Raw genomic sequence first — 16,526 nt, 5'->3', positions numbered from 1 at the left:
AAAGTTACATTTATGAATTGCAGAAAGACTTTCAGTTTTGCAACACTGCAAGGCAACATACGTGAACTGTAAAGGTAGTATTCAGGATAGCAACTCTCAAAATTACCATCCTGCTAAGACATCTAGTACAAACCCCATGGTTGAACTGCACTGACTGAACATCCTGGAAATGGGTGAACAGTCATGCAGAAGTGCAGAAGACTATCACTCCATTTAGATAGTCATTTGTTACTACCCTCCTCAACTATTATCAAATTAAATTCTCATTCAGAAATGCTTTCATAGCCATCCCCCGAAGCTAGGTATTGTCGCACCTGCATTGCCTTGGGGAAACACGGAGTCAGGAAAGCGTCTGCATAATGATCCCCCAGGATTAGGGCATTTACATTTGCATTATCTCCAAGGATGATCTCATCCTACCATTGTACCTGGGGTAACATGTAGTTATGGGGGAGCAGTGGCCAGAGTATCTGTGAGCATAACCAACTGACCTGTATAAAGTGGATTGTTTTCTTACTTTGTTCGGGGTCTCATTTTGACTTGACTTTTCACGACTAGCAAAGAATGTCAGAGGGGTCACCTAGCTTACACAAGCTTGAATAAACTTTAACTGTTTGCAGAGGTTGTGTGCGAATTGCATCTCGAAGGTGAAACCTCCAGAAAAGAACCTAACAACCATACAGAAAAGACATCCATGCCCCTCATGATTTTATAAACCTCTATACGGTCATCCCTCAGCCTGCAACACTCCAGAGAGAACAGCCCCAGCCTATTCAGCCTCTCTCTATAGCTTAAATCCTCCAATCCTGGCAACATCCTTGTAAATCTTTTCTGAATCCTTTCAAGTTTCACAACATTTTTCCGATAGGAGACCAAAACTGTACGCAATATTCCAAAAGTGGCCTAACCAACTTCCTGTACAGCCGCAACGTGACCTCCCAACACTCTATACTGAAAGCTCTGACCAATAAAGGAAAGCATACCAAACACCTTCTTCACTATCCTATCTACCTGCGACTCACTTTCAAGGAGCTATGAATTTGCACACCAAGGTCTCTCTGTTCAGCAACACTCCCTTGAACCTTATCACTAGTGCATAAGTCCTGCTAAGATTTGCTTTCCAAAATGCAACACCTCGCTTTTATCCAAATTAAACTCCATCTGTCACTCCTTGACCCATTGGCCCATCTGATCAAGATCCCATTGTAATATAAACTTCTTCACGGTCCATTATACCTCCAATTTTGGTGTCCTCTGCAAACTTACTAACTCTACCACTTATGTTCACATCCAAATCATTTATATAAAGACGAATAGTGGACAAGCACTGATTCTTGTGGCACTTTATTGGTTAAAGCCCCCAGTCTGAAATCCTGTCCTTCAGGATTCTCTCCAACAAATTGCCTGCTACTGACGTCAGGCTCACCGGTTTCTAGTTCCCTGGCTTGTCCTTACCAACTTTCTCAAATAGTGGTACCACCTTAGCGAACCTCCAGACTTCTGGCACCTCACCTGTGACTATTGATGATAAAAATATCTCAGCAAGAGGCCCAGCAATCACTTCCCTAGCTTCCCACAGAGTTCCAGGAAACACCTGACCAGGTCCTGGGATTTATCCACCTTTATGCATTTCAAGACATCATGTACTTCCTCCTCTGTAATGTAGACTATTTCCCTACATTCTATACCTTCCATGTCCTCCTCCACAATAAACACTGATGCAAAATACTCGTTTAGTATCTCCCCATCTCCTGCAGCTCCATATAAAGGCCACCCTGCTGATTTTTGAGGGGTCCTATTCACTCCCTAGTTACCTTTTTGTTCTTAATGTATTTGTAAAAACCCTTTGGATTCTCCTTAACCCTATTTGCCAAAGCTATCTCATGTCCCTTTTTTGCCATGCTCATTTCTCTCAAGTATACTCCTACTGCCTTTAGACTCTAAGGATTCACTCCATCCAGGTTGTCTATACCGGACATATGCTTTCTTTTTTTTCTTCACCAAGCCATCAATTTCTTTAGTCATTCAGCATTCCCTATACCTACCAGCCTTTCTTTTCACCCTAACAGGAATATACTTTCTCTGGACTCTTATTACCTCATTTCTGAAGGCTTCCCTTTTTCCGGCCATCCCTTTACCTGCGACATCTGCCCCCAAACAGCTTTTGAAAGTTCTTGCCTAATACCATCAAAATTAGCCTTCCTTCAATTTAGAACTTAGCTTTTAGATCTATCTATCTATCCTTTTGCATCACTATTTTAAATCTAATAGAATTATGGTCACTGGCTGCAAAGTGCTCTCTCACTGACACTTCAATCACGTGTCCTGCCTTATTTCCCAAGAGTAGGTCAAGTTTTACATCTTCTTTTAGTAGGTATATCCACATACTGAATAGGAAAATTTTGTACACAGTGAACATATTCCTCTCTATCTAAATCCTTAACACTATAGCAGTCCCAGTCTATGTTTGGCAAGTTATAATCCCCTACCATAACCACTTTATTATTCTTATAGATAACTGAGATCTCCTTACAAATTTGTTTCTCAATTTCCCTCTGACTATTAGGGGGTCTATGATACAATCCCAATAAGGTGACCATCCCTTTCTTATTTCCCAGTTCCACCCAAATAACTTCCCTGGATGTATTTGCTAGAATAGCCACCTTATATACAGCTGTAACGCTATCCCTTATCCAAAATACCACTCCCCCCTCCTCTCTCACCTCCCTTTCTATCCTTCCTGTAGCATTTGTATCCTGGAACATTAAGCTGCCAGTCCTGTCCATTCCTGAGCCACGTTTCTGTACTTGCTTTGATATCCCAGTCCCATGTTTCTAACCATGCTCTGAGTTCATCTGCCTTCCCAGTTAGGTCTGTTGAATTGAAAAAAATGCAGTTTAAATTATCAGTCCTACCTTGTTCTCTGCTTTTCCCCCCTGCCCTGACCGTTTGACTCTCTCCTTTTCTCAACTGTACCAGTCTCAGATTGATCTCTTTCCTCACTATCTCCCTATAAATTCCTCATTGCTTCTAACTGTCGATCTGATAGGATTTGCAACCAACGGGGTTTATTGCAGATATAATCCTCAGTAACACAAACTCTCTTTAAACTCCCACATCCGACAAGAAGAGCATATCACTCTACTAAAGGTCATTTTTGCTTCTTCCAATCTACAGACCCTGAACATAACATTGTCTTAGTCCTCTACAAAACACTGCTCCAGGCTAAGTTAAGAGACATATCTTAATAAAACATATAATCAAGAAAGAACCCACTCTACTCACTATTGTAGATTTACAGCAAGGCTATACTTAAAACTATTTACTTAATCTATTGCTGTGTTGTGACCTCTCCCAAACAGGTTCATCCAAGATCAATTATGAATTTTGCTGTTTGTTAAGTTTTCCGAGATGCACTCCGATGTCCAGTGATACATGAATTCAAACAGCAAAGGCAGTAACTGCACAAGTTCACTGCTTTAATATGAGTCTTTATTTTTCTCACTGATCCGCAAAAGATTTTTACAAGCTGCTATAAAGTTTAGTGCAACTTTAAACTTTGATATACACACAACAAAAGCAAACCAAAAGCATGATGCATTAAGATTTTTAATGATGTCAGTGGTGAGTTAATTTTGTTTTCACTTTATTGCAGATGCTGGAACTTATTGAAAATTACAATTACAGAAGAAAAGGTGAACTGCGTGTTAAGGCTAGCATAGCTTAAGCCCAATGCTAGTCAAAAATGAATTAGGTTTTTATACGCGATTTACAATTTGTATCACATATACATCCAAGTTTAAAACTGCACAGAGACTTTAGAAACATCCCATATTTGTATTCAGATGTAATTATCCTGCCCACATTTACCCAGATAAACTAATCAAAGCAACAGTCAACACAAATTATCAGCCATATCTGAACAAGGCTCATTAAAAATCTAACTGTCAAAATACATGGAATCATGAATTCAAGGACCAGAGATTTCAGTTATTTTATTCTGTAAATAAAGACCTCATTTAACTTGCCAAAATTCTTAGCTGACAATAATAAATGCTGACCTTGTTAGTGAAAACTGCATCTCGTGAATAAAGACAAAAAAAACCTTTTGAAATAAGCTCAAAAACACCACAGTTGAAAAACAGTTTTCCCTCTCAATTATTATAAACCTAAAAAAACCTCAGAGTAGCAATTACAGCTGAACAGCAGTTTCCTTGGAGTGATAATGGGTTTTAAGTTTGTCAACATTTTATACCTACTACTTGCAAGAGAATAAGACTGAGGCAAAAAGCATCCTACATAATCATCCATCACGATCTAACGTTAAGAAAAAATAAAGGGAAGTGATAGAAGTTTGAGAGAATGAGCATTTTCAGATTTTAAATGAAATCAGATTTCATTATACTTTCCTTTATTGGTCAGTGTATTGAGTACAGGAGTTGGGAGTACATGTTGCGGCTGTACAGGACGTTGGTTAGGCCACTGTTGGAATATTGGTCTTCTTCCTATTGGAAAGATGTTGTGAAACTTGAAAGGGTTCAGAAAGAAAGATTTACAAGGATGTTGCCAGGGTGGGTGGATTTGAGCTATTGGGAGAGGCTGAACAGGCTGGGGCTGTTTTCCCTGGAGCGTCGGAGGCTGAGGGGTGACCTTATAGAGGTTTACAAAATTATGAGAGGCATGGATAGGATAAATAGACAGTCTTTTCCCTGGGGGTGAGGGAGTCTAGAACTAGAGGGCTTAGGTTTCGGGTGAGAGGGGAAAGATATAAAAGAGACCTAAGGGGCAACTTTTTCACGCAGAGGGTGGTACATGTATGGAATGAGCTGCCAGAGGAAGTGGTGGAGGCTGGTACAATTGCAACATTTAAAGGGCATTTGGATGGGTATATGAACCGGAAGGGTTTGGAGGGATATGGGTTGGGTGCTGGCAGGTAGGACTAGATTGGGTTGGGATGTACCGGTTGGACCAAAGGGTCTGGTTCCATGCTGTACATCTCTATGACTCCATGACAGAAGGTAAGTTTGATTTAAACTTTAATTGAATTTCCAACTCTTAGTCTAATGTGAATTTAATCTGTACCACACCAGGAATATTGGCAAATCAGTTATCACAAGAGACTATGAATACTGGTCACCGTGGTGAACTCAACAGGGAATCATTAATAACACAACACTGATATAATGTAATGGATTTTAAGAGTCCTTGAGGCTTCCTGTCCAGAGAGATTTGGAAGCCAAATGCTGGATGTCAGCATTAATCTCAAATCCTGTTCCCATTAAATTCTTTTGCAACAACCTCATCTGAAGAAAGTAAACATTGCAGTAATTAAGTACAAAAAAGGTCTATGCAGCATAAGTGATATAAAAATTATGAAATAGAACACATACTGGCTAAAATAGTGAGAAGAGACAAGAGGGCTCTCTACACTGATTCCAGGTATGGAGAGATTGCCTTTTGAGGAGTGGTTGAGCAGGTTTTCCTTGTACTCACTGGAGGTATTACTGAAAGGCAACCTTATGGAAATATATAACATTTTCAGGCAGCTTGACAGGGTAAATGGCATGATGCAAGTATAAGAAATAGTTTGCTGGGTGGAGATGGATTAGCAACTCATGTTTCTGGGGAAAAAAAACCAAGCTCTGAGTCATTGGAGAAGAAGTCTATAGCACTGCTTTTTTTTAAAATGATGACATGTTTTGCATTCATTTGAAGTCATTTGTTTTATCTCAAACTCACATGCAACATGTACTTTTTGTGTCCTTGACCAGAACTACCTTGTGAGACGAAGCAGCTAACAGTAGAGAACCTTGTGATTGGGCAACTGGTAAAATTAGGAGACAGACATTGCTTAATGAATAGAGATATTGTTCAAAGGCTGACTATGATCCAAAGCATTTTTTTCCACTGAGGAGACATCTGGATTCACAGCTATTTAAGTACATACTGTATAGATCTGTGTACTATTGATTGCTAAGAAAGCTATCCATCTATTAATGACTTTTTAAAAAATTATTTCATGATATGTAGCATCTCTGGTGAAGCGAATATTTGATGCTTAACCCTAACTGTTGAACAGAGTTGCTTGCTAGGCAATTCACAAAACAACAATCTGTATTATCATATACAAGTCATGATAGGATAGATATTGTGGGGAACTTCCAGTAAAGCAGTTTAGTCAACAATACCTACATCCAAAATCATTTGGTGAAACACATTTCAACCAATTTAAGAAACTGCTTCCCCCACTCCACCCTAAGTTATTACTGAATTCTTACATCCCATTTTCCTTAACCCACTTTCTTTCATAGTATAGTGAAATTGTGACTTATCAAAATCAGATAATCTGAAACACTGGTTGCATCAAAATTGATAGTAATTCCCAACAGCAGAATAGGCAATCCAACAGAAGGATCCCCAGGATGAGACAGCTCTGGTAACTCCAAATTAGCCAGATTATCCTATGATGCGGGGTTACACTACAGCGCCAATTCATAGGCAAGCCATTATTTGACAAAAACCCTACATGTACAGCTTGCCCAGTTACTTACCTACTTCCCTAACTAAAACCACAAAGGCAATAGAAGTACACCAGGGTTGTACATTGCAGTACGCAAACACGACAAACACATTCGGCTGCACATACAGGATAGTCAACCATACCATACTGTCTTTGGGCAGGTGCAGTAAGCAGAGCGTTTTCGGAGCTAATTTCAAACATTTTAAAATGGCTTTGACTGCACAATGTTGGGTCATTGTGAGATGTGAACAAAATGATAAAATAAGACATTTTCAATATATTTAGTTATTACTGCATATTTATTTAGTTCATTTCCACAGCATGTTCTTCGACAAAAGTGGGTTATGTAGGAATTTCCTTGGCTATCTTGAAATCCTGCTAAATACAAATTTGAGAGTGGACTCCGCAAATAAACCTATTGCAATTTTACTGTATTGAATTTTAGGTCACACTTAAATAGAACCTGTTGCTTGGTTTGGTAACAGTCACTAAATCCAACCTATAATTTCTCTCTGGCCCAAAGAACTGGAGCCATGCATCAAGGTTTGAAGGTAGTCCCCCACCTTTGCCAAATCCATAAAACATCCTACTCTGTCAGAAAAATCCAGTTTAAAATTTCTCGATCCCTCACACGACTGGAATTCCTGTCCTGGGAAATCAGACAGTGAATTTAAGGATGGAAAAATACACAGGTTCAAGTACAAAAGTTAAACAGAAAGAAGGGTGTAAAGAGTGAGTTTCGTTGGTAAGGTTCCCCCACTCCCCAGCCTCTGTGAAGAGAGACAATGTTTACGTTTCAAGACTGACTTGCAACAGAATAGACATTTTCTTTTATGCAGGAGCAGCACAGAAAACCAAGCTATTCCACCAAAAGTATTTTGAAGGTAAAGATTTAAGATTCACCTCAACCACTGAAGACCTCTTGTGTTTTAAGTTTGACAAAAAAAATGTTGATTCCATGAGGAAATAAAATGCGGCACTTACCTCAATTCATACCAGTGTCTTGATTTAAAAATGACAGAAACACACAGCTTGAATTTAACAGCAGACTATTACCCTGATAACAGCAATTTAGCAGTGACAGGATGATGATTACATTCCTTCAGTCAACTAACTTCACTGCACTCTGTTACCATGTATACAAAGTCATTTGATAGGTCACAAAGCAGCAAAACTCTAAGATGCAGCTTGACTGCTGATGGACATATTCTTCTTGCTAATATTTTCAGTTCTATGAGACGCCGCAAATATAAAATGCTAAAATATTCATATCATACCCCAGCAGAAAAATACAATACCCAAATAGTACATCAGTCCAATAATGTACCTTAACACAATTTAGGTACAACCAGTATCTTGGTTAGGAACTTGTTTTATTTCCACTCTGCACACAAGACAGGCCACCTGGGGAAGCAAATCTTTTAATAAAGATCACATACAGAATCTTCTACTAACAGTAGTTACTTTGGACAAAAGTGGGTATAAGTGGACTGGACACCTTTTGGCAAATGTGCAGGATTCCAAAAAAAGCCACAATTTGACAAGTGATAATACAAAAGAAGCTTGATTTGAGTTAACAGTATCATTTGAATAGTATACAGAAATGAACAGCATATTGAAGTTAAACACTAGATACATTATGCAGACAATTGACAGATGTCTAGTTTCAACCCATGAATGAAAAACAGACAGTGAAATTATTTGTTTCATAACCACAAGTGCAAAGCTTGCCACACCCTACGATTTCAACAGAGGTTGTCAAAAATTAACCCGTATAACCCAACAGAAGCAGACTTAATCCAACAAGCAGAATTAAAATTATGCATGCTGGCAATAAAAACAAAAATCAGGAAATGCAAGAAATAGACAGCTGCTCCATCAGCATTTCAAAAGTAAAACGAGCACTTTACTCCAAGATGGTAAGCAAGCTAAATAGGCTTTCTGTTCCTCATTCAGAGAACCATTATAATTACTTTATATTTTCAGGAAACGTCCTGTGTTGTGAAGGTTTGGTGAATTTAAATGCACCCTGCCAGTACTAGTGCAACAACACCTTGCATTTATAAATGTAGAAAATGCCAAGACATTTCACAGAAAGGACAAGTAAAATGATGAATGCCAGCCTCAAGTATTAGGAAAGGACCAATTTGGTAAAAATAGCAGCATTTTATGGAGCATATTAAAAGGTGGAAAGGCACCAGGAATTTAGGGAAGAAACATCGAGTGCGTGGTGAATAGCTGACAAGACACAGCTGTCATGATGAAGGGATTGGATGAACAGAGGATTTGGGGGGTGGGGAGTGGGTGGAAGATTGTGTGGGGCTAGATAAACTGATTTTATGACAACAAGGAGAATTTTAAATCTGAAGGGTAGGAGGGCCAAGAGCTAAAGCAGGTCAGCAAGAAAACAGCTGACCAGGATTTGGAGTGGAATACAACATACCAAGCTAAATTCTATATTAACAGTTATGGAAAGTGGAGGATTAAGATTGACCAGGAACAGCTGGAACTCAAAGCGTCCAGAAACAGATGAGTGTTTCAGCGAATTTGGAATAATGGATATAGTAAGTACTCAGAGCTCAGGGCCAAAGAGAATGCTGAAGTTGCAAAGAATCGGCAACAATAGGAGACAGTTGCCAGACAGAAGATTGGAGTCGATGGCAAGGACAATTATGTGGTCAAGATTGAAGACTGTTTTCATCAAGGAATATTCACTTTGCAAAATGCAGCTGAAGGAAATCCTGACTTATCAAGACAGCATGGGCTAGCCAGCATCTTGACAATGCTTAAGTACTGATGGTAGCAATAGAGATAGCAGATGCAGGTATTATCAGCATACCTGTGGAGGCTGCCCCAATCTGTAGGGGTTGCAGGGTAAGTGTGGAAGAGGTAGCGATTAAGCAAAAAGATCCTGATAGACTTTGGAAGTAATAATTCTAGGGCGGTAAGGGAAGCCTTTGCGAGAGAAATATCTTGCTGTCAAAAGTATCCAGGGTACTGAAGGAGGTGGCTCTAGAAATCATGGATGCATTGGTGATTATTTTCCAGAGTTCGATGGATTCAGGATCAGTTCCTGCGGATTGGAGGGTGGCTAATGTTGTACCACTTTTTAAGAAAGGAGCGAGAGAGAAAGCAGGAAATTATAGACCAGTTAGTCTGACCTCAGTGGTGGGAAAGATGCTGGAGTCAATTATAAAGGATGAAATTACGACACATCTGGATAGCAGTAACAGGATAGGTCAGAGTCAGCATGGATTTATGAAGGGAAATCATGCTGGACTAATCTTCTGGAATTTTTTGAGGATGTAACTCTTAAGATGGACAAGGGAGATCCAGTGGATGTCGTGTACCTGGATTTTCAGAAAGCCTTTGATAAAAGTCCCACATAGGAGGTTAGTGAGCAAACGTAGAGCGCATGGTATTGGGGGCAAAGTACTGACTTGGATTGAAAATTGGTTGGCTGACAGGAAACAAAGTAGTGATAAATGACTCCCATAGGTTCACAAGGTCAATTCCTGGAATGGCGGGACTATGTGGAAAGATCGGAGCGACTAGGCTTGTATACCCTTGGGCGGCATAGTGGTTAGTACTGTTGCCTCACAGCGCCAGAGACCCGGGTTCAATTCCCGCCTCAGGCGACTCTGTGTGGAGTTTGCACATTCTCCCTGTGTCTGCGTGGGTTTCCTCCGGGTGCTCTGGTTTCCTCCCACAATCCAAAAATGTGCAGGTTAGGTGAATTGGCCATGCTAAATTGCCTGTAGTGTTAGGTGAAGACGTAAATGTAGTGGAATGGGTCTGCGTGGGTTGCGCTTCAGCAGGTCGGTGTGGACTTATTGGGCCAAAGGGCCTGTTTCCACACTAAGTAATCTAATAAAAAAAAAGAGTTTAGAAGACAGAGTGGATCTGATGGAGACGTATAAGATTATTAAAGGATTGGACACTCTGGAGGCAGGAAACATGTTACTGCTGATGGATGAGTCCCGAACCAGAGGACACAGCTTAAAAATAAGGGGTAGGCCATTTAGAACAGAGATGAGGAGAAACTTCTTCACCCAGAGTGTGGTGGCTGTGTGGAATGCACTGCCCCAAAAGGTAGTGGAGGCCCAGTCTCTAGATTCGTTTAAGAAAGAGTTGGATAGAGCTCTCAGGGATAGTGGAATCAAGGGTTATGGAGAAAAGGCAGGAAGAGGATACTGATTGAGGATGATCAGCCATGATCATAATGAATGGTGGTGCAGGCTCGAAGGGCAGAATGGCCTACTCCTGCACCTATTGTCTATTGAATACCTAAAACTTGAACCAAACAATATCGAACAGTGCAACGCAGAAGACAAATTGCGCAAAACAGAAGACAAACTGTAAGGCATCTGTGTGGTAAAATGTTCAAAGGTTGCAGAAAAGTCAAGGAAAAGAATGATGAATAATGCACAGCCTGTCATCAAAGTGGCAATACTCAGCAATGACAGGAGACTGAGTGCTTCTTTTTGATGCGCATAGGTGAATTCTTGAATTCCTGGTGAAGCTTATATACCTAATTCTGATTGGTGTGGTGTGTTCTTTCTGCAGCTGGTAGCAAATGTTGAGAAAGCTGCTTAAAAGACCCCAACCCACCTTTACTCTTAAAAGGCAGCATTCCATTTCACTTGACTCAACAATCAAACAAGTGACTGCATCAGCGCATCATATGGAGAATCTTAAGTTGTCAGTGATGGCAGACTAACCTATTGATTTCCACCTTCTAGTTTGAAGAAGGTAATCAACTTAAGTGGGGGAACCAAAGGTCCTTAGCAGCAATAGTACAACACGCCCATCCTAGTCATTACCAAAAAAGATGGCACGACATTCGCTGATTAGCAAACAGTTGGCATACATCACAAAACAAAAATAATTTGAATACATTGTACTATTTACTACAAAATTGTCAGCTAGAGAATATACATTATTTCAGAAATCTCCAAAAATATACAAATAATAAAAGCCATACAATGGAACCTCTGATACCAAAGTCCCACCACCCAATCACAGTGTTAAACTTTGCAACAAGGTTACTGTCTTATTACTGTTGTTTACTCAGTGTACCTATCTATATCTATTTGTAGACTGTCTTCCTCCAACTTGCTTGTGTACCCACCTTTGTAATTCATGTTGTAAGTTTGCTCGCTGAGCTGGAAGATTTGTTCTCAGACGTTTTGTCACATGCTGGGTAACATCATCAGCAAGCATCTGTTTAAGCGCTGGTGTTCTGTCCCGCTTTCTATTTGTGTCTCTTGGTCTGTTAAGGTGGGTGATAAACTTCCGGTTCTTTTTCTGAGAAGTTGGTAAATGGGGTCCAAATTGATGTGTTTGTTGATGGAGTTCCAGCCTCTAGGAATTCCTGTGCGTGTCTTTATTTAGCCTGCCCCACAATTGGATGTATTGTCCCAGTCGATCTGGTGTACCTCATCATCTGCGTGTAAGGATCCTACCTGAACCACAACCTCAGCCACAAATCTTCACAAAAATTGCAAATTTGTTACAATACATTCAATTCCTTCATCCAAGTCATTACACAGACTAAATATCTGAGGTCACAGCACTGATCCTTGTGATACTCCAATACTGACCATTTGCCATCTGGAAGATGCCTCTTTAGTCCAATTCTGTTTTCTATTCGTTTGCCAATCCTCTATCCATGCTAACATCATGAACTCTTGTCGTGGGTAATTTTTTATGTGGCACCTTATCAAATGCCTTTTGGAAATCCCAATCCACTGGATTTATCAGTTCTGCCTGTTACATCTCAAAGACCTCTAACAAATGTGTCAAACAATTTCAAAACTTATGGCAATCGATAAAGTAATCAATAAACTTTGTTTTTCATAAAACTTGTTGACTCTGCCTGATTGCATTGATTTTCTAAAAGCACCACTGCAACTTCAATTGTGAATTCCAAATTTTTTGCAGTAACAGATATTAGGTTAATTCAATTCACTGAACTTAACATAACTAATGAGGTTAATATGATTTTACTCCACATAATACTAAGAAATGGCCGAAGACACTAGATGGTGCAAAGCGCCTTTGAGCCCTGACAACATTCTTACAATAGAACTGGAAGATTGTGCTCCAGAACTAGCTGCACCCCTAGTCAAACTGTTCCAGGTCAACTTCAAGACTCACAACCTGCCAAACATTTGAGGGACATGGGCCGAGGGCAGGCAGGTGGGACTAGTTTAGTTGGCATTATGGTCAGTATGGACAGTTGGACTGAACGGACTGTTTCTGGCCTGTATGACTATATAAAATGTGGAAAAAAGTGCAAGTATGACCTGTACAAAAAAGCAGGACATATCCAACCGGGTTAATTAATACCCCATCAGTTTACTCTTAATCATCAATGAAGCAAGGGGTTGTCAACAGACTATCAAGTGGTGCTTGCAAAGGAATAACCTGCTCAGCTTGGATTCTGCCTATGCTATTCAGCTACTGACTTTATTACAACCTTGCTTCAGGCATTGATAAGAGAGAAGAGGGAGACTGACTCGCCTTGACCAAATGAGATATCAACAAAGCCCACCAAAACTACAGTCAATGGGAATCAGGAGGAAACCTCTCCACTGGTTGGGGTCACACCTAGCACAAAGAAAAACTGTTGTGATTTTTAGAACTCAATCATCTCAGCCACAGAACGTCACTGGAGATCTTCCGGGTAGCTATTTTCTAATCAACCTGATCAGGGATGTTATTACACACTTCTGAAGCAGATGGGATGTGAACATAGGCCTCCTAATAAGTGTCCAAGGCCCAAACATCTTCAGCTGCTTCATTAATGCCTTCCATTGAATGTTTAACATTATTTACATAATGTTATAGTCATATCACTGGATGAGTAATCCAGAACCCCAGGATAACATTCTGGGGAGGTGTGCTCAAATCCCATCATGGCAGATGGTGAAATTTCAATTTAATTTGAAAAATCTAGAAATAAAAACTCTGATTCTAGGCTACTTACAACCATGTAACAACTGTCAATTGTTGTAAGAAAGAATATTGGTTTAACAATGTCCTTTAGGGAAGGAGATCTGCCATCCTTACCTGGTCTGGTCTACATGAGACTCCAGACCCGCAGCAACACAGCTGACATAACCTCCCTCTGGACAAATAAGGGACGGGCAACAAATGTTGGCTGAGCCAGAGATGCATATATCTCATTAAGGACTGAAAATATTAAGACAAGTGGAGATGTTAGGTGAAGATCGCACAATGTTCTGCATCACCCTTGACTCCTCAGATTCTGAAGCAGTCCATGACCTCACACACCAAAACCTGTACAACATCCAAGCTTGGATTAGGTGGCAACTAACATTTGTGCCAAACAAGTGCCAGGTAATGGCCATCTCCAACAAAAAGAATCTTACCACTGTGCCTTGACGTTCAATGGCATTACCATCTCAAATTCGCACTAACAACACAGTGACCAGAAACTGAATTATCCACGTAAATACCGTAGCAAGAAGAGATGGTCAGAGCTTGCAATTCTGCAGTGATTAACTCACCTTCTGTTTCCCAGTGCCTGCCCATCATCGACAAGACAAGTTATAAAAGTGATGGAATATTCTCCACTTGCCTGGACATCTGTAGTTCCATCAACGCAAGCAGCTGACCCAGGGCAAAGCAGCCCACCTGACTGATGTACCATCCACTACCTTCAACTTTCACTCCCTCCACTACTGATACACTGCAGTTATTCACCAAGGCTCCTTCAACAATATCTTCCAAAGCTGAGAACTCTACCTCCTAGAAGAACAAGGGGAGATGATGCATAGGATCATCACCACCTGCAAGTCCCACTCCAAGCCACACACAATCCTGATTTGGATCTACATCAAATGTGTCACTAAACGACCATCTGAACAACACTGGTATACCTGTACCCAAAGGGCCACAATTGTCCAAAGACAATAGCTCACTACTGCCTTCTCCATTGAGAGACACATGTTATGACCCGTGGGTGCAGTCAATCAGAAACCAACAGACTTGTCAGCTTTCAGTTTTTACATAGAACATAGAACATAGAACATAGAAGAATACAGCGCAGTACAGGCCCTTGGGCCCTCGATGTTGCGCCGATCCAAGCCCACCTAAACTACACTAACCCACTATCCTCCATATACCTATCCAATGCCCTCTTAAATGCCCATAAAGAGGGAGAGTCCACCACTGTTACTGGCAGGGCATTCCATGAACTAACGACTCGCTGAGTGAAGAACCTACCCCTAACATCAGTCCTATATCTACCCCCCCTTAATTTAAAGCTAGTGAAATCAGTACATTCCTCTCTCCCTTTGGTCCACACTTAAGGTACATTACCACAAAAATACAAATTACTTGTTCAAAATTTCTGCCATTATTAATTTCTAGCTTCATCCAAGAAGGAACCAGTGCTTACCATCACAACTAGCTTCCTTTTTACATAGTTGCAGAAGCTCAACATGTCTGGTTTTAAGTTTCTCTCTAGTTTACCTTTAATCTAACGTCACCCTCTTTGATGTTTTCGCTAGTTTCTGAACTTCTGACAATCTCCCATGCCCGGTAATCGATGTGGAGCATCGACTTTCAATTTGCCACTAACCTCAGCTCAGAAATGCACGGAAATCCACAAGCACAAAAATAATAAAATGCTGCAGATAGCAAGAGAGAGAGAGAGACAGGTCCCAAGTGTGGTGGGAATATATTGTCTCTCGAGAATCTGACAGGAGTGACTACACCCCACATTAACCTTCCAGACACAATAGGAGCTTTCTGTTTATATTCTGAATTGGAAATGCCTTGGTCTGGGAAGGGGAAGAGGTTTATTTTCCTCTGCCAAGAGTATGGAAAGAGTGTAGTTTGAAAGCAAAAAGAAAAGACAATCACCAGTGAGATAAACCCAGTAATTTACTCCACTGAAACATCACCAGGAGCTGGGCTGGGAGGGAGTGCCCACTCCCCGGGGGAGCCTGGGCGCCGCCTGGCACCGAGTGGAGCTTGTTATTTCTCATTTTACAACCGGGGATAAGGGGAGTTGGGGCGGGAGATGGCCTACATGACCCCTCAGCACGGCCGCCTCAGACCCCGGGCCTGTCAAACCACCACCGACACCTACACGTCCACATTCGGGCTGGGCCTTGCCCACTCGGCCTCAGCGGCCACCCCCGCCCCGCCCCGCCTCGCCTGGCCTGTATGAAGCCCTCTACCTGGACGGCGCGGCTGAGGAAGGTGCCGGCTCCGGCCGCCAGTTTCTTCACGTTGAAGTCCATGGCGTCTCGAGCGGTGTCAGTGTCGGGCTCGAGCCGCCTCCCGCCCAACACCCCCGCCCAACACGCAAACAAACAGACCCAGCCAATCACCGCCCCACCTCCGCACCGCCCGGCCAATCGCGAGTCTGGGTCCACCCACGGGGTCATCCAATCACCGCCCCTTCCGCTAAAGAACCAATCGCCATCCCGAATCGTGCTCCAGCCTTAACCAATTACCGCCCCCTCCTTTGGAGAACCAATCGCCATCCCGAATCATGCCTCAGTCTTAACCAATCACCGCCCCCTCTGATGGAGAACCAATCGCTATCCCGAATCATGCCTCAGTCTTAACCAATCACCGCCCCCTCTGATGGAGAACGAATCGCCATCCCGACTCGTGCCCCAGTCTTAACCAATCACCGCCCCCTCTGATTGAGAACCAATCGCCATCCAGACTCGTGCCCCAGTCTTAACCAATCACCGCCCCTTCTGCTGGAGAACCCATCGGTTCACCGTCCGCTGTTCTGACTTGGGTTGAACCAATCATCATCCCCTAAAATGGGAAACCAATAACTGCCCGAGGATTAACCAATCGGTGTCTATTTGGACAGTCTTCACGTTGAAGTCCATGGCGTCCATCAGAGGGGGCGGTGATTGGTTAAGACTGAGGCATGATTCGGGATGGCGATTGGTTCTCTAGCGGAAGGGGCGGTGATTGGATGACCCCGTGGGTGGACCCAGACTCGCGA

At 41.8% G+C, this 16,526-nt stretch overlaps 1 protein-coding gene across 3 annotated transcripts in view; it reads right to left on the bottom strand.

Annotated features, from left to right (window-relative positions):
* LOC122554147 (endophilin-B1-like) overlaps positions 1-15,844 on the bottom strand; it is a 40,648-nt gene extending 24,804 nt beyond the window's left edge. For all 3 annotated transcript variants that reach the window (XM_043698714.2, XM_043698715.2, XM_043698717.2), the window contains exon 1: positions 15,736-15,844. In XM_043698714.2, coding sequence (XP_043554649.2) covers positions 15,736-15,798 — 63 coding nt within the window. In that variant the 5' untranslated portion in view covers positions 15,799-15,844. The remainder of the gene's footprint in view (positions 1-15,735) is intronic.
* Positions 15,845-16,526: the final 682 nt, after the last annotated feature.

Source organism: Chiloscyllium plagiosum, unplaced genomic scaffold, assembly GCF_037043375.1.
Source record: "Chiloscyllium plagiosum isolate Xiang-an unplaced genomic scaffold, Cpla_swu_hap1 HiC_scaffold_9, whole genome shotgun sequence".
In the NCBI taxonomy this organism is placed as follows: domain Eukaryota; kingdom Metazoa; phylum Chordata; class Chondrichthyes; order Orectolobiformes; family Hemiscylliidae; genus Chiloscyllium; species Chiloscyllium plagiosum.
This window is presented reverse-complemented; position numbering and strand designations above follow the sequence as displayed.